The 22595-nt window shown below is 44.4% G+C and overlaps 1 protein-coding gene across 2 annotated transcripts in view; it reads right to left on the bottom strand.

Annotated features, from left to right (window-relative positions):
• Positions 1-620: 620 nt before the first annotated feature.
• The window catches only part of LOC146200872 (uncharacterized), a 137958-nt gene continuing 115983 nt past the window's right edge, over positions 621-22595 (bottom strand). For both annotated transcript variants that reach the window (XR_014705277.1, XM_084595609.1), the window contains one exon: positions 621-902. Coding sequence is in view for 1 of the 2 variants with exons in the window: in XM_084595609.1 (XP_084451735.1) it covers positions 727-902 (176 nt within the window). In the remaining variant the exon portion in view is untranslated. The remainder of the gene's footprint in view (positions 903-22595) is intronic.

Here is a 22595-nt window from a genome sequence, read left to right as displayed (position 1 = left end):
GCTGTAACCAACGGCGCAAATGTATCAAGCAGAGCAATGCGCCGGCCCAGTATTGGGAGCCTCTCGGTAAATATCTGCCCTGCACAGGACCTGCGTCCACCGTTGCCTTATAATTGACAATATTTTCCTGTATTGATCCAGTGATAACCTTACCATACCTGCGATTTAACAATTTCGGCTTTCATTTCCATCTTCTATTTTTCTTGGTACGTAAAGTTTTAAATCTAATAGTATCCGCGCAAACAATATCATTTGAATATACGAAAAATTGTAATTTTCTCCACTTGAGGAAAAGTTTAAACCGTTTTGAGCCACCTTGGCGCTTCCAAGCTTCAAAGCAATGTCAGTCCGATGTGAAATTCATCTCAGTCAGGGAAGCATCATTATGAATCCAACCCCAACAAGAAAACTAATCTGTTTTACATCCTGTTCAGATACAAATGTAAAAACTTCAATTGCCGCCCTGTTCTTCCTAAAGAAAAAAGCATGGAATAGCGCAGTTTTTGTCTAAGAAGTAATATTCGTCCTTTTAAGAAGTGGTTTACGGTTGCAGATTGAACCAGCATGTTGCAGAATGTAAGTTGTGTCGCTATCGAAGATTGAATTTAGATCAAGAACACTTGTTTAGAACACAGCAGGTTTCATAATGTTTATTAATCTTGCGCATAAAAATGACCCGGAAGATGCGCAGACGCAGTTTGTGTCTGGTGTGAAGCTCCTGTTACATTATTTTTTTAAATCACTTTTTTTTCCGAAGTCCCTGCAGTTTGTAACATTGAAACTTTGCCCGCCTTTAGTCGAACATTCCCTTTGAAACAATAGTTCGCAAAAATGCAGCCCAGGTCTCCCGAGATCACTCAAATAATCGCCGTTTAACCAGAGTTCACACTTATAGTCATGACCTGAAAGGACAAACAAGCAAATAACACCATTATTTACTTCGTTTCAACGCAAAATATAAAGTTTTACTTAATGTCTGATACTGCAAATGAACAATATAAATCTGACACCCTTGTGAAATGCTATACCTATAAGATATTGTTAGGGCCTAGGAGTACACTTAGGACATAGACGCATACGGTTAAGGATTATAGACGCAGGAGACAGACGCAGACACAAAAAAAGACACAGTCGCTCTCCGAACATCGACGCCCTCGCTCTCTTCTTTTTCATCCATCCCCCTTCCACGCGCTTGCGCCGCACGTCCTCGTCTTCCACTCCGTAACATATTTCTGCCAGCGAATTTTGACGAGGGGTTTACGGATTCATGACGGCGTCGTGGTCATGCAGGTTGCATTCCTCTTTCGTTTATTTCCCGTGCCGGATAAATGAGTGCCTCTAAGTGAAAAATGTCTGCACACGTGATACACGCGTGATATATATACCGTGATGGTACACTTGATGACACTTGTATTTGAGTTGGTGATACAAATGCACTACTCGAAAAATAGGTCCATCCCATCCGAGTTTCTCTTGTAGTTCTGTTTCCCACCTTCAGTTCGAAGGTGTCAGTGCGAAAATACAATAACTACCAACATAATTCATCAAATAGTCGGAAAAATAAAGCGTGAGGCCAAATAAACTGATAGCAAGATAGAACGAGGGAGAAACAGCGATCACAAAAGGTTTAAAAATTGTGCTCGTCATACCAAGCGCGTTTTATAATCGTGTTCTGGTATGTCTCTCTGTGCTTCTATGCATCTGGGGTTTCAATGTTTTGCAGAATTTGGGCACTCGAAGGTTTTTAAAACAAGCTTCGATAGTGATGGATTTATACCTCCCATGTAAGTTGTGCTTTATTATGAGACCATATGAAATCCTTTATCAATATGCACATTCGGTCATGATGCGCACCGCCTATACCGCATACACATGATGCGGTAAGGGAGTAATGATGTCAAATGTTATATCGGTTATGCAAGTTATGCAGCAAAAAACGTATACAAGGTGCGGAAGGAGAACGGAGGTTTGGGCGAGTTGGTGATCAATCATGTTGAAGCAACAGCGCCAAATTACAAAGACAGCGCCGTTGTGTGTTCGTTCTTGCTCTAGTCTTTGCCCTTTAACCTTGTTGCTTGAACATGATTATACTGGGTGCATTGTATTCTGTCCAGCCGCTAACACTGCCACGAGACATGCACCTAAAGGAGCTCTCTCGCTTACGAGATGCAAACTGCGCGACACCTTGTTACGGATTGGGCCTCCAAACATTAACGTGCCCATTCTCTTGTGCACATCTTTACAAAATTCTCTAAGCAAATTCATGCGAACACCAATAGAAAAGAATGCATCTCGATCATGGCTAAGAAGACTTTTTCTTTGGTGTGACCATGACACACGTGAAATTAATCTAGTATGAATACAACAAAAAGCAACAGGATGTATGTTCAGTAGTTAGACCCAAAATATAATTGATAGGAAACACTATATTAAGGTTAATGGCTGAAGCAACATTAGAAGTCAATATGAAAAAAAATGAGACTGTAAACAAGGTGCAAACAAAGTGCCAGGAAGAACCGTTCGCAGCATAGTCTCCACTATTCAGGGACTATTCCATGATAAGCATTGTATAGCATTGTATAATGCTAGCGTACTACGGTCTATATTGGCGCAGTGCATATACGCAAAGAAATGTCCTGGAAAAAAACTCTTAATTATTTGTTTTCTTGAGTTTATTTTCCATGCTGTCAGTCTGGATGGCAGCTAAGAGGTGGGCGCGAAAGTAAAGAAAAACATTGTCCATGGGTAAAGCTTCGTGAAAAAGAAAAAAAAAAACAATTGTTGAACTGTGCTCTAAAGGTTATCGTGCGCTGTGAAGTATTCATTTAATATTGCATTCCTACCCCTATTGCAAAAGCCAGCGTCTCCAGTGCGAAACCAGTAAGATTTTCGCGCTGATTTTGCACTGGATCTGCTGGGCACGCTGGAGGTCTGCGATATTCACTGGAGCACTGGCTGCACTGGTGCAATGGAAGAAAAACGCTGGGGTTAGCCTTTTGACGCTGGTTGTGTCGCTGGCATCCGCGATGCACTGGGAGAAGCGCTGTATGTGCGCTGGGGCCGCACTGGTCCCAGTGCCCCAGTATAGCCGGTGCGGCCTGCGGCGTCAGCCGGAGTAGCATCCCTCAGGGGCCAACAGGGCAACAGCGTACTTTCAATCGACCATGGGGGGAATATGAAAAATATTTCAAGCCAGCGCTTTTTGCTGCGAAGTCGTTGCGCATTTGGAAGAAAACAAAGGCAGTATCTGTTTTCTAGAGTTTCCATGTTTCCATAGGTCGTTTCGAGCGTTTCGAGAGAGACAACGACCGCTGCGCCTCAATCTCATGACACACTGGCGATTAACGCACAACTAAAGCTGGAGTTGAATAATGTGGGCTACTATGCATAACCAACTTCACAGCTGATCTTAAGGGCACTCTAACACTGATTACTGCCGAAATGTTCAATGCGGGCTCAATCGCAGGTGAGCGTAGCCTGCACCACGGCCCAGTATAAACAGCAGAAAGAAAAACTAAAACCAGGAAGAGAGTAGTTTACCGAGCGATGGGCCCATGAGAGAAAAAGCAACAACATACAGCGCTTGTAATACATAATATTTGGCGTGTTTCTCAAGCTTTTGCGCTCCTTCTTACTCTGCGTATCAAGCAGCCGAGCCCTCGGTTATCGCAACGCTTCCCGCAATGTTTACATACAAATAAGGTTTAGTTACACGCAATTGGGGTCATCGCTGCGGCGCTTGCCGGTATTGAAGCTTGGTCGCACTTTTTTTCTTGAAGGCTTCTACTAAAGCTTCGTGTACAGCGAAAATTACGCCCGCGGTAGCAGAGCACCACCCAAGAGCCGGCGTTGGTAAATTTGCCAGCGATGTGAAACTCCACCTGTTAAAATAATTCCAGTGCACAAAATAGCGCGCATATGCACCCAGAACATTAGTTGCAAGTCGTGAGAGCAGACAGCAAGCTAAAATGATCAAGAAGTTGCAATTGTTAGAGCGGTAGCAATGGCCTGTAGACTGCGAGACATGAAGTCCCCTTATAAATGCGGGTCATGACATAAAATGCAGAAATGTTTTTAGAAAGTTCAGTTCTCGGCGTGGGAAGAAGAAGAAGGGCGTTCTGGGCGGCTGAGCCTGAAAATGTTGCTTGCTGGAAACAGCGCATCGGCCGTTGGCCGAGGTCTTTCGACTCCTCAGGATACTACCGAAACGTACAAAGTTGTCCTTCCGCGCCTGCCCACCGGTAATGTTGTCCTTAATACCGTTTTCCTGCATGCTGACCTTAAGGGTCGCCCGTACCGAGCACCTGACTTTCGAGACGCACTTGCACAGATTTTGGACCTCCGGGAAATTTTGTGCATTGGTCAATACCAAATGAGCCACGTGTGGATGGTTACCTGCGAGAGTAGTTCTTCAAAGCAGAAGCTAAATAACAAAGCAGAGTTCCCTGTGAAAGGACTTCGGTGTATGGTGTTCGACCCGGATACAAAGAATGTCAAGGTTAAGCTCCTTTGGCTTCCCCGCTATATGGAGCACCGGCGGATTGTGGAAGCTTTCGAGCCTTATGGAACGATTCAATCTGTGGAGCGTGAAAAGTGGCGGTGCACAGGGATGGAGCCCATGGAAACGGCGAACCGTGAAATCTCCCTCACGCTCAAGGACGGAGTGTCAGCAAGTACTATTCCTCACACTCTTAATGTTTATGGGGTGCAGGCTTTAGTGCTTATCTCAGGGAGACCTCCACTGTGTCTTCGATGCAGCCGGGTAGGTCATGTACGGCGTAAGTGCCGAACGCCTCGATGCACCCAGTTCCGGCGCTTTGGCCATACTGTGGAGAACTGTGTATTAAGTTATGCCGATAGACTGCGTCAAGCCCAGTGGTCACGAGAAGATGACGTGGCGTCCGAACATATCATGGATGCGTCAGAGGTTGTGGATGTAACTGGTGAGTTAGGTCGGGAACCTCAAATTGATGGGGACCAGAGGCCTTCTGCACTTCACATCAACTCAGAAGAATCTGCATTGACTGGCCATCAAGAACCAGCGTCTCCAGAGCCAAAACCGCCGGACCCGGACCCGCCTGTGAGTGCCACTCAGAGTGCTGCGCTTGCTGCCCAAGAACCACCTGTCATTGAAGGACGTCTGGATATGCCTCCTGTGGATTCAATGGAGAAGATACTGCCAGTGGATGCTCGCCTATCCTCCTTCGTCATTGATTCTCCTTCGTCGTTGGAGGGTAACAGTGAGCCGTCTGTGGCGCCGGTCTCTGGTGCGTCCGGTTCTCTGTCGGCTGTCAGTGTGGCAGCGAGCGACGTGCTCCAATCAGGTTCGTGGGCCGAAGCCTTGAGTGTCTCAGAGGAGGACATGGACAACACAGTGCCTTCGAAGCGTCCCGCAGATTATGAGGTGTGTATCGATGGTGCTGGCCAGAAGGCACACTGTGTAGAGGCCACAGAAAGGGTGACTTTAATGAGGAGGGCGATGTCTGCCCGAAAGGCCGCCAATTTGCAGGCGGGCCACCCCATTCCAGGGGATGATGTTTAAAAGGACTAGTACCAAAAATGGCTACAGTCGCAGCATATCAAGTCGCTACCCTTAACGTCAGGGGTATGCGTAATTGTTGGAGACAGCAGCAGTTAAGACATCTGGTAAAGAAGTGGAGTGTGTCTGTAGCAGCAATTCAGGAAACAAAGTTGTCCTCCGATGAAGAGACGGAAGCTGCTCTTGAGCCGTTTTTGCCGGAATATAACATTATTGTTAGCCACGCTAGAGGCTTGTCCGGAGGGTGTATGCTATTCCTGGCCAAAACACTAGATATAACAGCCATGTCTTATTGCATAGATGGCGAGGGACGACTTATATGCTGTGACCTCACAATCTCGTGTGCAGTGGCGAATTATTTGTTTTTACGGCCCTGTAAAACAGCGAGACAGAAGGCATTTTTTTCTTTCATTAGTTAATGATTTGTGCACAGATCGCAAAATTATGTTGTTGGGAGATTTTAATTGTGTTTGTAGGGATGAGGACCGATCAGCATTATGTAAGAGATATGACCCTAGTGCTGCATTACTTAACGATTTGGCTTGTGAATATAACCTTGTGGATGTGGGACAGGAAAAAGGCGACAGTATTCATTTCACTCATTTTCAGTTCTCCTCTAATGCCCGCCTTGACAGAATTTATGTTTCTGCAGACATGTTAGCAAATGTGTTTGGTTACTGGGTGCGGCCCATCTTCTTCAGTGACCATTGTATGGTGTCTCTTCAGGTAGGGAGGTACAGTCGGCAGATACTTCACCCTCGGTGGGAACTGTGGAAAATGAATAACTGTCTGCTCTCAGATGAAATCTTTAAGCGTGCTGTACCTACTTGTTTGAAAGACATATGGTCACGCCATGATCTGTCAGTTTTTTAAAAATGGGACTTGTTCAAACAGGAAACCAAAAACTTAGCAATTGAAGCCTCTGCAAGAATCGCGTTCCTAAAGAGACACCACCTTCGTGAGCTTGGGCGCACTCTAACTGAGCTACATGAGCTAGAGAGGGTTAGCCCGGGTGCCTATGTTGAAGAAATTAATAACGTAAAGGCAGAGCTTCAACAAATTGCGACGGAAAGATACAAGGGGGCCCTAATAAGATCTAGGACTCGAAGGTTTCTTGACGAGCAACCTTCACGTCGGGCCCTCAGTGATGAAAGAGAGAATGCTCTTACGAAGGAACTATTAGAAATTCAGTATGGTGGTTGCACATATAGTGATGCTCCTAGTATTGTTGCTGCTTTCTATGATTATTATCGAAAGCTGTTCGGCCGTTGTAAAGATCCAAATCAGGGTTTCGATTATAATTCCTTACTTGAGAACTTTCCTCGATGAGACGATGAGAGACGATGAGACGATCGTCTAGTAGAGGGACCCATCACTTTGGAAGAAATTAAATCAACCATTTCAGACCTTCATAACCAGAAATCTCCTGGCCCAGATGGTATTGCTATCGAATTTTATAAAACATTTTCGCCTTGCCTAACGCCTGTTTTGATAGAAGTATTCCAAGCATCTTATGATGTGGGTTTCCTGCCTCCCACGTTCTATTCAGGCCACACAATATTAATACCCAAAAGCAAAGATACTAATCGGTTGAAAACTGTTGAAGGATATCGTCCAATTTCCCTCTGTAATGTTGATTACAAAATTTTTGCCAAGGTCCTTTGTTCTCGTTTGCAGCTGGTTATCATGGACTTGATAGGTTTGCATCTGGTGTGTGGTATCAGAGGGCGCAGTATTCAAACACACATCCATATTGCACGTTCAGTAATCGAGACAGTATCAGATGAGACAGGCCAAGTAGCTCTGATTCAAATTGACCTGGCGAAGGCGTTTGATAAAGTTCGGCACAATTTCTTGTTCGCGGTCTTGGAGAATGCAAACATTGGTGACGTTTTGCTCAAAGGCATAAGGCTGTGCTATATGAACTCGTATACAAGACTAATTGTTAATCAGGAGCTAACGAAACCAATACCACTGGAATCATCTGTTCGTCAAGGATGTCCACTGTCTCCACTGTTGTTTGGCTTATATCTCGAACCCCTCTGTCTCAGTATAATTAACAGTGCAGCCATCCGTGGTTTCTCTCTGGCTCAATGTGAAGTTAAGATTCTAGCCTAAGCGGACGATATCGCCCCCTTTTGTTCTGACAAAAAGAGTGTACTTGAGGCTTTACACTTGACTGAACAGTTCTGCGATGTATCAGGCGCAGCCCTTAATTTAGATAAATCCAAAGGTTTTTGGTTGGGACACTGGGGCACTAGACCAAGCCAGTTTGGAGGCATATGCTGGGACTGTAGTCCTCTTCAGTACCTAGGGGTTCCGCTGCACCAAGTTCATAACAGCGCAGCCTACTGGGATTCACAAATCGTACCTATGCGGCGACAAACGCAGGCTTGGATGGGTAGGGAACTCTCAGTGTTTACTAGGGCACAGGTCTGTAACATATTTTTGTTTGCAAAGCTTGCGTATGTCCTTCAAGTCCTGCATTGTGCGAGGAACAAAGTACAAGTTCTACACAGAATATTTGCAACATTTGTGTGGCGCTCTCAATGGGAGCCCATGCGGCGTGACAACTTGTTTCTTCCCTTAGAGTCTGGTGGAGTGGGCCTTGTTCACTTGTTTGTGCATCAACTTGTTTCCCGTTTTTTCTTTTTCAAATCGGCAAACCATCCGTTTCTTGTAACTGTGCTCATTAGGCGTCTTAGTCCACGTTTGCCTTACTTATTCGCACCAACTGGGCAGGCTCGTGAGGGGCGTTTATGGGGATTCTTTAAGGAGGTTGCTGACACTTTCAATTTTCTCACAGTGCGTTTCTCTGTAGATTACCTGTATAGCCTCTCGAGAAAGCAGATGGCCCAGGCTCTCACTGAGTCTTTGTTCCCTACACCGTTGTATCGGCAGCCTTATCTGGGGTTTTTGGACACCACTGTTCTAAAGCGTGTTAGGAAAATGTGCATTCAGGCAGCTGCAAAAACGTTCTTTTTCAAATTACATACAGCGACGTTGCCTGTCAAGACATTTCTTCACAATAAGGAGATGTTTGTGCCCTGGTCGGTAAATTGTCGTCTGTGTAACGTGCCTGAGACAATTGATCATTGCTTTATTCTGTGCCGTGATGCTATGTTCTTTTGGGACATACTACAAAGAACTCTTAAAAAGGGCATTGAAATTACGCCTTATACAATTAGATTTTTGCCTCCTGACAAAAACTCTGTCGTGCCTTACGATCTATTTGTGTTGATGGGACTGTTCAGCCTTTGGAAAAGCCGCATGATCGACAGGCATGCAGAGCCACCAAGATCGTCCAAATCCGTGTTTCGGGAGCAGTGTGCTTTGGTGAGAAGTGTATATGCAGCACGTGAAGAACCTCCAAACTGGATGCCCTATCTAGACGCATGTGTATGTCTCCCAGACTTTTGATGTTCTGTTGATTGTGCATTGTCGGGCTGGGGATATGACGGGCTCGTATTAAGCAGCCCGGTAACTTTAGACATGGAAAGGTTTAAGTAAGTGGAGTTGTTTCTTTTTACGGAAGTTTTTCCATGCAATAAAGAAAAAAAATTCTCGGCGTGGCCGAGTGGTTAGCCTGCCGAGCTAGTGATTGATATGTGCCTAGGGACTGAGTTCGAGATGCGCTTAGTGCACTATTTTTTTTGCTTTTTTTACTTTTTTTTAGGTTTTTTATGTACCTAACTTGTTTCGTTACTTTTTAATTTTTATCCCACGCTTTTTTTTCTCCATGCGAACAGTGCCGCTAGTGCGGAGCGTCCCAGTATGCCGCGTCCCAGTGCGCCCAGGTTCCAGCGTCATACTGGGACCATAATCAGGTATGGCGCTGGGGCGCTGGCACCTAGTGGCACTGGTTTTTGCAATCGGGATGTCTTGAAATATTTAAACTAAATACCACTAAATGGGTTCAGTTAAACTTAGTAGCAAGGCGCCTTATAAATTATGGCCCATCAGCAACATAGTATCACTAGTGCGGAATATGGGGCAAAACGTTATTCCCTCTAAATTCCAAATGTGCAGAATACTCTTGCTCGGACCATGGAAATAATTCCGAAGTGCTTTTCGGATAACTATTTGAAAGAGAAGCTATAGCTTCCCTTCATTTTTGAAATGATTAAAAGGTTTTTCACGCTGAAATTTCTCATGTCCTTGATGTTCCGTTCAGTGTGTGAATTATTTTATTTCTTATTGTAAATATGTCTTGTAAATATTCATCGTATACTTATCTCACTGAAATAATATGCACATTACAAATATTTTTTATTTTGTACCCATATGAGCTTTCTGCGTAACTAGCACTCTGCTCGGGTGCTGGGCCTCACCAGGCAGAGTGCATCTGCCTTTGTGACCCAGTATCAATGACGTTGCTGCCTGCCCTGCCCTGCCCTGCCTGCTTGCCTGCCTGCCTGCCTGCCTGCCTGCCTGTCTGTATGTCTGTCTATCTGTCTGTCTCTCTGTCTTGTCTGTCTGTCTGTCTGTCTGTCTGTCTGTCTGTCTGTCTCTCTGTCTCTCTGTCTGTCCGTCTGTCTGTCTGTCTGTCTGTCTGTCTGTCTGTCTGTCTGTCTGTCTGTCTGTCTGTCTGTCTGTCTGTCTGTCTGTCTGACTGTCTGTCTGTCTGTCTGTCTGTCTGTATGTCTGTCTGTCTGTCTGTCTGTCTGTCTGTGTATGTCTGTCTATCTGTCTGTCTCTCTGTCTTGTCTGTCTGTCTGTCTGTCTGTCTGTCTGTCTGTCTGTCTGTCTGTCTGTCTGTCTGTCTGTCTGTCTGTCTGTCTGTCTGTCTGTCTGTCTGTATGTCTGTCTATCTGTCTGTCTCTCTGTCTTGTCTGTCTGTCTGTCTGTCTGTCTGTCTGTCCGTCCGTCTGTCTGTCTGTCTGTCTGTCCGTCTGTCTGTCTCTGTCTGTCTGTCTGTCTGTCTGTTTGTCTGTCTGTCTGTCTGTCTGTCTGTCTGTCTGTCTGTCTGTCTGTCTGTCTGTCTGTCTGTCTGTCTGTCTGTCTGTCTGTCTGTCTGTCTGTTTGTCTGTCTGTCTATCTGTTTGTCTGTCTGTCTGTCTGTCTGTCTGTCTGTCTGTCTGTCTGTCTGTCTGTCTGTCTGTCTGTCTGTCTCCGTCCGTCCGTCCATCTATCCATCCGTCTGTCTGTCTGTGAATCACGAAGTTTCCACAAACTCATTCGCAAACTCCGTAACAAACTCCTTGACGCTCATGCCCGCATTTCTCGGCGGCAGGTAGTACATGGCCAGACCCCGATGCGCCAGCAGCAATACCTTCTAATAGCCAGCAAACCACCATCCTCGGTTTTGATGGTTTTGTATGTTTGTGCTCTCTCGTTGCCTTTTTCTCTTTTTGACTTGATAAGGCAAACGCGCGGTTTGTTCTGCGTCCTTAAAACTGTTAATACTCGACAACACGACAGGACAGGTGCAGCGAGGGAAGGGAAGGAGAAAAGAAGCTTTTAAGCAAATGTTCTGTCCATTAATTGTAAATTACGTTTTCTCGCCAAATCTTGGCTCTAGCGTTAGCACCGTTCAGCCCACGTCGCGAACAGATTGACCACACGGCAACGTCTACGTACTTATTTTCAACAACCACCGCTCCCCAACCCACAAATATCTGTTTTCTTTCTGGCCCTCTCCAGGGCCCTCACTCTATCTTTTTTCAACACGCGGAATGCATGTCAAGAATAATTGCCTTCAAAGTAGCTTTGCCGAGTTTTTATTCTATACGCCTTACTGGCGGCCGGTTCTTGCGGACTGCGTGACTGTGCTTGGCCTTCTCTCTCTGTACATGTGTGTATATTATGCGTATGCTGTCTGTTTGCATCTATGCGGAAATTAACTATTTCTATTTGCATCGCCTCCATTGCCAGTGCTATACAAATCAAACACAACCATGAACATTCAGTCTTGAAAACGTCAGTTCTCCTGATAAAACGTCTATGGAAAATTCAACCTAAATAAGAAGCAGTATGAAGCAAAGTAATGTTCAACAGCCTCGGGAAGGAACAGCAGTTTACATTAGGTAGCGAATTACTGGAAGTATTAGGCGAATATGTCTACTTAGGGCAGGTAGTAACCGCAGATCCGGACCATGAAAAGGAAATAACAAGAGGAATAAGATTGGGATGGAGCGCATTTGGCAAGCACTCGCAGATTATGACTAGCAGCTTACCGGTATCGCTCAAGAGGAAAGTATAGAACAGTTGCATCTTGCCTGTACTCACCTATGGGGCTGAAACGTGGAGGCTAACCAAGAGAGTTCTACTTAAGTTGAGGACAACCCAGAGGGCTATGGAACGAAAAATGGTAGGGGTAACATTAAGAGATAGAAAGCGTGCAGAGTGGGTCAGAGAAATAACTCAAATTACCGATATCCTAGTGGAAATTAAGAAGAAGAAATGGACATGGGCAGGACATGTAGTGCGAAGAGAGAATAACCGATGGTCGCTGAGGGTAACAAACTGGATTCCAAGGGAAGGAAAGCGTAGCAGGGGGCGGCAGAAAGTTAGGTGGGCGGATGAGATTAAGAAGTTCGCAGGGGTCAAGTGGATGCAGCTAGCACAGAACCGGGTTAAGTGGAGAAATATGGGAGAGGCCTTCGCCCTGCAGTGGGTATAATCAGGCTGATGATGATGATGATGATGATGATGATGAAGCATTTTTACCTGTGCATACATTTATTAACCGAGCAGGTCTATTTTATATATATAGATAGCTTTTTGTACCTTCATTTTACTTACAGTGTGTCTTTGTTGATTGTAAATGAGTTGTCTGTACAAATAAACATGAAATAGTTTTGTAACATTATGTCCAGTGATAAAATAGGCGTAACATCATGCAAATGGCATATGTGATACTTTATGGCTGTATTTGTTTTGTGCTTGCGAGTGCTCTCTTCCTGTTCTGTCGTGATCAGTTGCTGGGTTATACACCTTGGCAGAGGGCGCAAGGTGGCTTTGAAGCTGCAACAACGCAACTTTTGCCGTGCATCATTTTCCTTTGTTGCTGATGCAACTTTGCAGCATTAAAATTCATTCATTCATTCGGCAGAAAATAATACATACACATTGCCTCCTACAAACTAGAGCTAATGGACAAGCCTCATGTGTTGAGCCACGTTTTATTGTGGTGTGCGCTGCATCGGCAGATCAGTTGCGTCATCAGAATATTCAATGTTGTTGTTTTCATTTTCCTTTACCAGCTTTACCTTGCAAACTTACTTCATATGTGCATAGTGACACCCCTCGACCCAACATATGAGGCATCCTGCGTCACCCGCTGTTACATCCCGCCAGCACTGGTCTCTTATAGGTATATCTCTTCATAGGCCGTATTTACAACAATTTAGCGCAATGTTCGCGTGTCGCAGAACGTTCCGCGTCGTTGTCATTTTCGCTAGCCGTGAACGAAAAATTGCGATGGAACATTAAACTTCAGAAACAGTTTGAAACCTTCAGATTGACATTCAATTTTTCAAGGAAGATAAATAAATGAAAACAATTGAGCGGAAGTCATGTTCGTTTTACGAGATAGGCAGGCTGCTCAAATTAGAAGGATTGCTGGTTGATCTGAATAAAGGTGGGCATACTTGATGCGTGATGCGAACAGGCCCCGACAACGCAATCGTGCTCTGCACCTAAAGAGGATGCATAATTAAGTAATCGATTTTAATTACGATGGAGCATTACAATGTAGTGGACCGTGGCAGTGACACATATCTTAGCAAGAACACTCATAAATGGGTAAAACGCGATAACTCGAGTGCTTACGATGTTCGATAAATTTCATTTTGTAAAGCTTATGCGCTTAGGTAAAAGCTCAAAAGTATTCAGACATGCGGCTCTCAACAAGCACTACTTATAGGCAACTAACTGTATGTTCCATGCGCTTGGGGCACCGTCTCTCATTCAATAAATCGCGAACCTCACGCCCATCATATCCGTCTTTACTTTGCACTCGGGACGTGTAAATATACTTGCAATATAAACGCCGCTACAATATGCACGACTGCACTAAAGAAGTGAACTATTGTAAGAACACGCATTAAACAATATATTTTGTTGTCTGTCACTAACCGTGCAAGGTGAAGATCGTCACAAAATTGCCGATGACGATTTTTGTTTTAGACGCTTTCACACTGATATATACAACAGGAATAACAAACGGCTCCTTAACGCGAAGTTAACTCAAACAGTGCGCTCTCGGTCGCATTCCTTGCCGACCGGGGACTAGTATTTACACTCTCCAGGCTTTTGTAGCGTTTGAGCATTTTGCCCAGGAAAAACCATTGCTGGAGATCCCACGTAGTTTGTGTTGCAGTGCATTGGAAGTGGATGCTGTTTATGTTACGAAGTAAACACCTTCGGAGAACAACTCCATGCCCCGAAGACTGCACACCAAAACACAGCTAGCGGACGACCCGGCCGGCTTCACTCCCGGCTGTTTTCAAGTCCGTCACACACTGTGCGGCCGTCGTTTTCCACGCCGTCAGTACAACATGCTGCTATGACATGCACCATACCATACAGCTATTAATTACTCCTTTTCATTTGTCCTGCCACGAAAATATGCGCACATCAATATATTTGTTCATTTTTATATTACATGTTTACAACAGAGAGGAAGACTATACCAACAAAAAATTTTCGGGCTTGAAGGCAATACAAGGTATATGACAAAGAGCGACATCTGAAGACTGAAAAGATATCTGACGAAAGTCTTGAAGCACAAAAAGAGAAGAATAAAAAGGTTACATTAACATAATCGAGAATAAACCAACAGAGAAGGAAAAGGAAGGTCATAATCATTATTATCAGCCGGACTATACCCACTGCAGGGTGAAGGCCTTTTCCATATTTCCCCAATTAACCCGGTTCTGTGCTAGCTGCATCCAATTGACCCCTGCGAACTTCTGAGCCTCATCCGCCTACCTAATTTTCTACCGCCCCCTGTTACGCTTTCCTTCCCTTGGAATCCAATTTGTTACCCTAAGCGACCATCGGTTATGCTCTCTTCGCACTACATGTCCTGCCCATGCCCATTTCTTCTTAATTTCCACTAGAATGTCAGAAACTTTACTTATTTCTCAGACCCACTCTGCACGCTTCCTATCTCTTAATGTTACCTCTACTATTTTTCGTTCCATAGCCCTCTGAGTTGTCCTCAACTTAAGTAGAACCCTCTTGGTTAGCCTCCACGTTTCAGCCCCATAGGTGAGTACAGGTAAGATGCAACTGTTGTATACTTTCCTCTTGAGCGATACCGGTAAGCTGCTAGTCATAATCTTTGAGTGCTTACCAAATGCGCTCCATCCCAATCTCATTCTTCTTATTATTTCCTTTTCATGGTCCGGACCTGCGGTTACTACCTGTCCTAAGTAGACATATTCGCCTACTACTTCCAGTACTTCGCTGCATAATGTAAACTGCTGTTCCTTCTCGAGGCTGTTGAACATTACCTTAGTCATCTGCATATTTATTTTCAAGCCTACCTTTCTACTTTTCCTGTCTAGGTCATCATTATTTGCAGTTCATCTCCCGAGTTGCTTAGCAACACAATGTCATCAGCAAATCGCGGATTACTGAAGTATTCTCCATCTACCCTTATCCCTACGGGCTCTCATTCCAAGTCTGAATACTTTCCCTAAGCAAGCTGTGAATAGTACTGGAGAGATTGTGTCTCCTTGCCTAACAACTTTCTTTATAAGAATTTTGTTACTTTCTTTAAGCAGAACTATGGTTGCTGTGCAGCCACTATATATATCTTCCAGCACTTTCAAGTACGGCTCGCCTACCCCCTGATTTCTCAATACCTGCATCACCACCGAGGTTTCAACTGGGTCAAATGCTTTTTCAGAATCAATGAACACTGTGTATAAGGGCTGGTTATATTACGAGCATTTTTCTATCACCTGGTTGATGGTATGGATGTGATCGATAGTAGAGTACCGTTTCCGAAAACCTGCTTGATCCTTTGCTTGATTGCAGTCTAAGGTTGTCCTGATTCTATTAGCGATTACATTAGTAAATACCTTATACGTAACAGACAGTAAGCTGATTGGTCTGTAATTTTTAAGGTTCTTAGAGTCCCCTTTCTTATGGATGAGGATAATGTTTGCATTCTTCCATGGTTCCGGTACCGTCGATGACACCAGGCACTGCGTATACAGGGTGGCCAGTTTTTCTAGCACAATGTCCCCCCCGTCCTTCAGCACATCTGTAGTTATCTTATCCTCTCCAGCTGATTTTCTCGTTTTCATAGTTTCTAGTGCTTTCTTGACCTCGTCCTTCGTCACTGGTGGAACGTCTGACTGTTTTTCCCTACCGCCAATCTCATTACGGTCCTGACTACTTTGGCTACTGTAGAGATCTGTATAGAACTCCTCGGCTACTTTGACTATCTTGTCCATATTAGTGATGACGTTGCCCGCCTTGTCCCTTATCGCATACATCTGGTTTTTGCCTATGCCCAATTTCTTCTTTACCGCTTTAAGGCTTCCCCCGTGCTTTACAGCATGCTCAATTTTCTCCATGTTATACTTCCTTATATCGGCCACCTTGCGCTTATTGATTAGCTTTGATATCTCGGCGAATTCTATCTGGTCTGTTGGATTGGAAGCTTTCATATTCTGGCATTTCTTAATAAAATCTTTCGTCTCCTTAGACAGCTTACCGGTATCCTCTCTAACTATCCTACCACCTACTTCTACAGCCCACTCAGTAATGATATCTCTGAAATTTTTGTTCATTCCTTCTAGAGTAATGTCGCCATCCTCGTTTAGAGCTGTATATCTATTCTGTAGCGAGATCCTGAACTCTTCTGCACTTTTGAGGGGTTTCTTTCTTACTAATCTGTTGCGTTCCTTCTTCAGATTTAGGCTAATTCAAGACCTCACCATCCTATGGTCACTGCATCGCACTTTCCAGATTACCTCTACATCTTGCATAATAGCAGGGGTTGAACACAGTATGAAGTTGATTGCATTTTTAGTCTCCCCGTTAGGACTTTCATGATTCTTAAGTTATTGCGCTCTGCAAACTCAACTAGCAACTCCGCCCTGCTATTCCTAGAACCAATGCCATAGTCACCTACTACCTGGTCTCTTGCCTGCTTTTTCCCTACCTTGGCATTGAAGTCGCCCATTAGTACAGTATACTACGTCTTTACCTTTCGCATTACCGATTCGGCATCTTCGTAGAAGCTTTCAACTGTCTGGTCATCACAACTACATGTGGGTGCATAGGCATGTACAACCTTAAGTTTATACCGCTTATTAGGCCTAATTACGACGCCTGCCACCCTCTCAGTATTACTATAGAATTCATCTATATTACCCGCTATGTACTTATTGACAAGGAACCCTACTACTAGTTCTCGCCTCTCCGGTAAGCCTCGATAACACAGTACATGCCCATCCTTCAGTACAGTATATGCCTCATTCGGCCTCCTAACCTCACTAATCCCTGTGGCATCCCATTTCATATCCTCTAGTTCCTCTAACAGTACTGCTAAACTAGCTTCACTAGTTAGGGTTCTAACGTTAAACGTTGCCAGGGTCAGTTTCCAATGGCGGCCTGTCCAGTGGAGCCAGAAATTCTTAGCACCCCCTGCTACCTCACAGGTCTGCCCGCCGCCGGGGTCAGTTGTTCCGCAGCCACTGGTGGCTGAGGGCCGAGGTTTTATAGAGCTAATCATGAGAGCTTGCGGTCAATTACTGCACCAGGGTGGGCAACTCCTGTTCTGGTGAGGGAGTGCGTTGGCGGAGGTGTTCACCGGGATCAGGTTGCACCTCAAACCTGTTTACGCAATTCCATCGACACGCGGGTTTTTTTTTTTCCCGGTGGAGGATTGCGCGGCACCGGGATTTCAACCCCGGTCCTCTTGCATGCGAGGCGGATGTTCTACCGCTACGTCACCGCTGCATGGCAAAGGCGAGAAGGGAGAAATAAACAAACAAGCAAAAATTCCAGAATACTGGCTTTGCAGAAGGCTAAAATATAAAAATAAAACTGTGTGAGCAAAAACGAAAACAGAAGAATAAAAAAGCAGTTAGGTTTCATACAAAACGTTCTTTCGCATCTTGAATCAAGGACGTCCCAGCAGACAAACAAACAGCTGTTTAAAAGAGAGCTTGGTAGAAACATTTCCACGTCTGTGGGATATAAGAAATAACACAAATAAAATAATTTAAAGTTTGTCACGTAAGAGCGCTTAGATAAAAAAGAAATAATAAAGATACAAACCCCAAACCGTTTGTCCGGCTTAGCTCAGCTAAGTCCGGCTATGCAAGCAAAAGATTCGTTATGATTGGTGATTCTTTTTTGCTAAGCGAAGTTAGATTCACATAGGCGTTAACCTAGTTTACAGAGTGAAAGCTTGATTAGGAATGATCAGACCTGGTTTTCTTTGATTTCATTCATCCACGGCTGTCTCCGAACGCAAAGCAAACACAGCCGAAGCACTGATTCAAGCACGCGACTTTTCCATTGATGTTTGCGAACCTGAAGGACACAGCCTAGTCAGGATGAAGCGAATACGTCGAGGGTATTTTTAAGGATATGAGCCAGATGGGAAGCGATGACAATTGAGGGAAAGTATAAGAAGGTGACTGGAAGGCTGTGTGCCACTTTGTGAGGCAATATTGTATATTCATAGAGACATAAACCGGTGCGAATAAAGCTTGCGGGTGTGTGAAGAAGACGAAGAAGCAGGTGTACGAAATAGAAGAAGCGAGCGCCGCTAGCATCTCGCGCCGCATCAAAGATCAACTTAGCAGCACCGATGACCTTGGCTCGGCGAGGATACTAAAGAGTTCGCTTTAAATCCGAAGAAAATATAAGTCCATTGCCAATTCTGAGTTCGTTTGCAGGAATCAACCCGCGAAAATGCGATCAGACGTTCCGCCAGTATGAAGAATGAGATTAATACTATTTAAGAACCCATGAAAAGAGGAAAGCTGATAAAGAGGATCAGATAAATACATATTTGTTGAAGGACGGTGGAGATATCGTGCTAGAATAGCTATTCGCCTAGTATAGGCTGAGCCTCGCGGCATCGATGGTGCTGACACCTTCGATGAAAGATAGCATTATCTTATTCTATATGAAAGGAGACTAACGCCTTGACATATTACTGACTAATCAGCTTACTATCCGTTACATGCAAGGTATTTACCACGGTAATAGGTAATAGAATCAAGGCAAACATAGTCTTCAATAAATCAAATGATCAAGCAAGTTTTCAGAAAGCGTACTCGACCGTAGCTGATATCGGTATTATAGAAAAATTATAGTGATATACCTTGGCAATATACATAACATTCATTGATTACAAGGAATAATTTATTTCAGTCCAAACAGCAGTCATACATGCAATGCGAAATCAGGGTGTAGATGAGCCATATGCGAAAGGACTGGATTATATATATATATATAGCCACTAAACAGCAACCACACTTCTGTATAAAGTACTAATCTTTAGGCAAAGCATGAAGTTATGCAAGAAGACACGATCTCACCAGGAATATTCATCGCTTGATTAGAAGAAGCATTCAGTGATTTGGAATAGGAACAGTTGACGGACAATCTTTAGTTATAAGCAATTCGAAAAACCATGCCTTGGTAAATAATTTTAGGAACGAACTAAAAATAATAATAAATGACTGGGACAGAAAAGACCGTCTAGTAGGTCTAAATAATTGTGCACCAGTGTGAGGAAATGTTCAACAGCCTCGGTGAAGAATAGCAGCCTGCAATAGATAGCGAAAATCTGAAAGTGGTAGGCGAATATGTAGTAACGTCAGATCCAGCAAAGGAAAATAACTAGGAGAGGGTAATGAGTCAAGGAAATGATATCGCAAGGCAGCATCCATGGGATATAGTCCTGGATAAACCTTTTCATCGATTTTGATCTACCCTCTTTCTTTTCACCCCGCCAAATGTGAATATGCTGCTATTTGGAATGAAAAACATCAACATGTACCAGTTACGGTTCTTTTAGTGTGTAGCACTGCTACCCGCATTCGGAGATTTCGCCGATGTCTGTCCGAAGCAACTCACTCTCTGACTTCGTGAACTTGTAATAGAGAAAGAGAAGTTGGCGTCTTCCGGCTCTGCATTGTGGAGGATGCGGAGCGGGCACAAAGCTGTAGCAGAAGCAGCTCTCTCTCTCTCTCTCTCTCTCTCTGTCCGTCGTTCCGCTAACTTGAGTAGGAGAAAGAGAAGGTGGAGACGCCCATATCACGCTATTTATAGTGAGTGGGCGGAGCGGCCACACAGATGCTCCGAGTGAGAGAGTTTGGCGTGTCATCACCTGGCAGCGTTGTAAGAGCGTGTGTTACTCCGGACTGAGCAGTCGTGTTACGATCGCGCGTCCTCAACTTCGGCAACCCTGCTCTCGCAGCAGTCACTCCTCAGCCTTCACCGACAGGAGACGTGTACACGCGGTGCTCCCTGAACCTCGGCTCTGAGCCGCTCTACGGGTCCTGGGCAGCTTGTGCTTACCGCCGAGCCTTAACTGGCGCTCGGTTTTAAACGCATTTTCCTGCTCTTGGATTACCTTTCTTCGTCCTGGAGACCTTCTTTTACTGTTCGGAACGTGTAGATGCGAAAAATCTGGAGCTTCTGTTTTGCCCATGCCCTACATATTCCCTAAATTTCTCTTTCTCTCCCCCTATGATCCCATTTCAGGCTTTTCGATCGCAGAACTGTGCATTCTAGAGAGGGATGCAATACATTGTGCCTGTTTTCGTTCACTTGTAATAAGAATCACTCAAGATGGTGCAAGCAAAGCTGAGAACGCGGATACGCCGCGCTTTTGCTTCGCGTCGCATTGGATGAAGCCTGGTCGTCTGGCTCTGCGGCGCAGGTTCGCAGTGCTAAACTTGCTGACATACAACGGTTACGAAGACAGCGGGAAAGCGAGTCTACTGATTTAGATATTGCAGCTAAACGACACAAGAATCTAGAAGCACGGCAGCGATAAGCAGTGCTACGTAACTACTTCGAGTTTGATCAACTATGTAAATCCGTTGTATATTTTTTACCAACGCCGGAGTTTGCAAAGACATCGATGGATCCAATTTTGAACTTTTTCAGCCTTCGCACTGGTCATCCAGAGTACTATCTACAACATCAAATACTCTAGAAACGCTCCTTCAGCTATTCAGTTATTTATTTATGTATTTATTTATTCCTCTAATGTCCAGGGACATTGCATGAGGGATGGGCTGTGAAATGCAAATAACACGAATACAGAACATTTTCAATGGTAATTTTGTAGTTGCTGAAGTTGATGATGGTGGCCACTTTGGCTGGAAGGCCATTCGAGTGTAGAGCTGTTTTCAAGACCAAAGTCTGATAATATGTTTCGGAGGGGGCTTTCACTGGATTGAAAGCGTTAGGTTGAGAAAACATTAGACAATTAAGTCAGCTTGGAGTATGCGGGGAGGTCCACAACGTATGCCCAGATGGAAACATTGAAGTAACTGCGGGGCCTCATCTGCATGAATTCATGGAGCGTCAGAAGCAGCAACGTGCCGTGACACGTACGTGCACCTCTTTCGAAACGCCGACTTCCTCGAAGGGCAGTGTCCGGCTGTAATCAGTGACCGGTGGTCATGTGCATATCTTAATGCATCTTGAGTGCCCGGCGTGATAGCAGTTGCCGCTGTTGGTCATTGAGGGTGCTCGCGGTAGGATGAAGGACTACTTAAACGCCTGCTACAGACAAAGCCTTTGGGTTCCGGCGCCGAGATGCGGACGAAAGACTCACATCGGCTCTTTCTTCAGGTTGGTTTATTTTACCATTATGAGCCAACTCGTACGCGTGAAAACTCGGTACCGGAGCCCACCTGGCCTTTACAGCAGTGTATGCTTGTCTGAGCTGGTGCAATGAATTTTTGGTTCAGAATAAGAGTGTTGCTAGCCGGGGACGTAGAATAGAACCCTTGTCCTCTGTAGGACGTACAGGAGCGTGAACTCATGGAAGCAATACGTTCTTTGCCATAGTTATTGGCAGGCCAAGAGAAAATAGTAAAGCTGTTAGAGGCTCTGGAAACGCAACAGAAACAAATAGATAAGAAATTCGAGAATTTTATTTTAAAGATAGACAAATTAGCAGAGGATCTGTTCGCTGTATCTGCGCTTGAGGATAGAGTAGAAGTGCAGGCTGAAAATAACCAGCATTCAAAAGCTATGCGGAATGTACTAATCAATAAGGACGAATTAGAATATGGTTCCCGTAGGAACAATTTGTTGTTCTTTGGTATAAAAGATGACAATAATAAGCAAACGAGATGAATCAGAGGGGAAGATTATATCGGTCTACTGTGACAAATTAGGTGTCACGATTGAACCATCAACAGTCGACAGATTTCACAGGATGGGGAAGTATAAAAATAATAAACCAAAGCCTATTATAGTGACGTTTGCGCTGTTCAATGACAAAGTCTTTTTTCTGCGGCTTGAAACTAAAAGGCACTAGTATGTCGAGAAGTGAAGACTACTGTCAGCAGGTTCGTCATTGTAGAAGTAAACGTATCGCTTATGCACGAGAACAACACTCCCAAGCTAAATTTAAACTGAAGTACAACAAGATCACTTATGACAGCAAGACCTATATTTACGATGGTGCAACCAATTTCGTAAGGGAGAATACGCAATAGCAAACAAAATGTGGGCCGCCGCGACTTATAAAACACTTATTACAGCGCCTTTTTATCATTGTTATCAACTGTAGGAGCCTGAAAAATAAGTCAGATGAATTTACGAGCCTTTTGCGCATTTCACAACCTGGTATTGTGATCGGGACTGAATCCTAGTTAGAGCCTGGCATATCGGATTGTGACATGTTTTCATCGGAATATTTAGCTTATCGGAAAGACCGTAATCGGCAGGGGGGAGAAGTGTTCATCCTTGTGCATAACAGAATACGAATTGCGCCGTTACACTACGAAGACGTCTCTATAAAATGTGTTTGGTGTAGAATATTGCTTTCTAGCGGTAGGAGCCTTGTGGCACGTTTGTTGATATTACCACCACCGACTTGCTTAGT

The sequence above is a fragment of the Amblyomma maculatum genome, chromosome 2 (genome assembly GCF_055883805.1).
Source record: "Amblyomma maculatum isolate TAMU_Amacu chromosome 2, ASM5588380v1, whole genome shotgun sequence".
NCBI lineage: Eukaryota > Metazoa > Arthropoda > Arachnida > Ixodida > Ixodidae > Amblyomma > Amblyomma maculatum.
The sequence above is the reverse complement of the archived record's forward strand: the minus strand, read 5'-3'. Positions and strand labels throughout refer to the sequence as shown.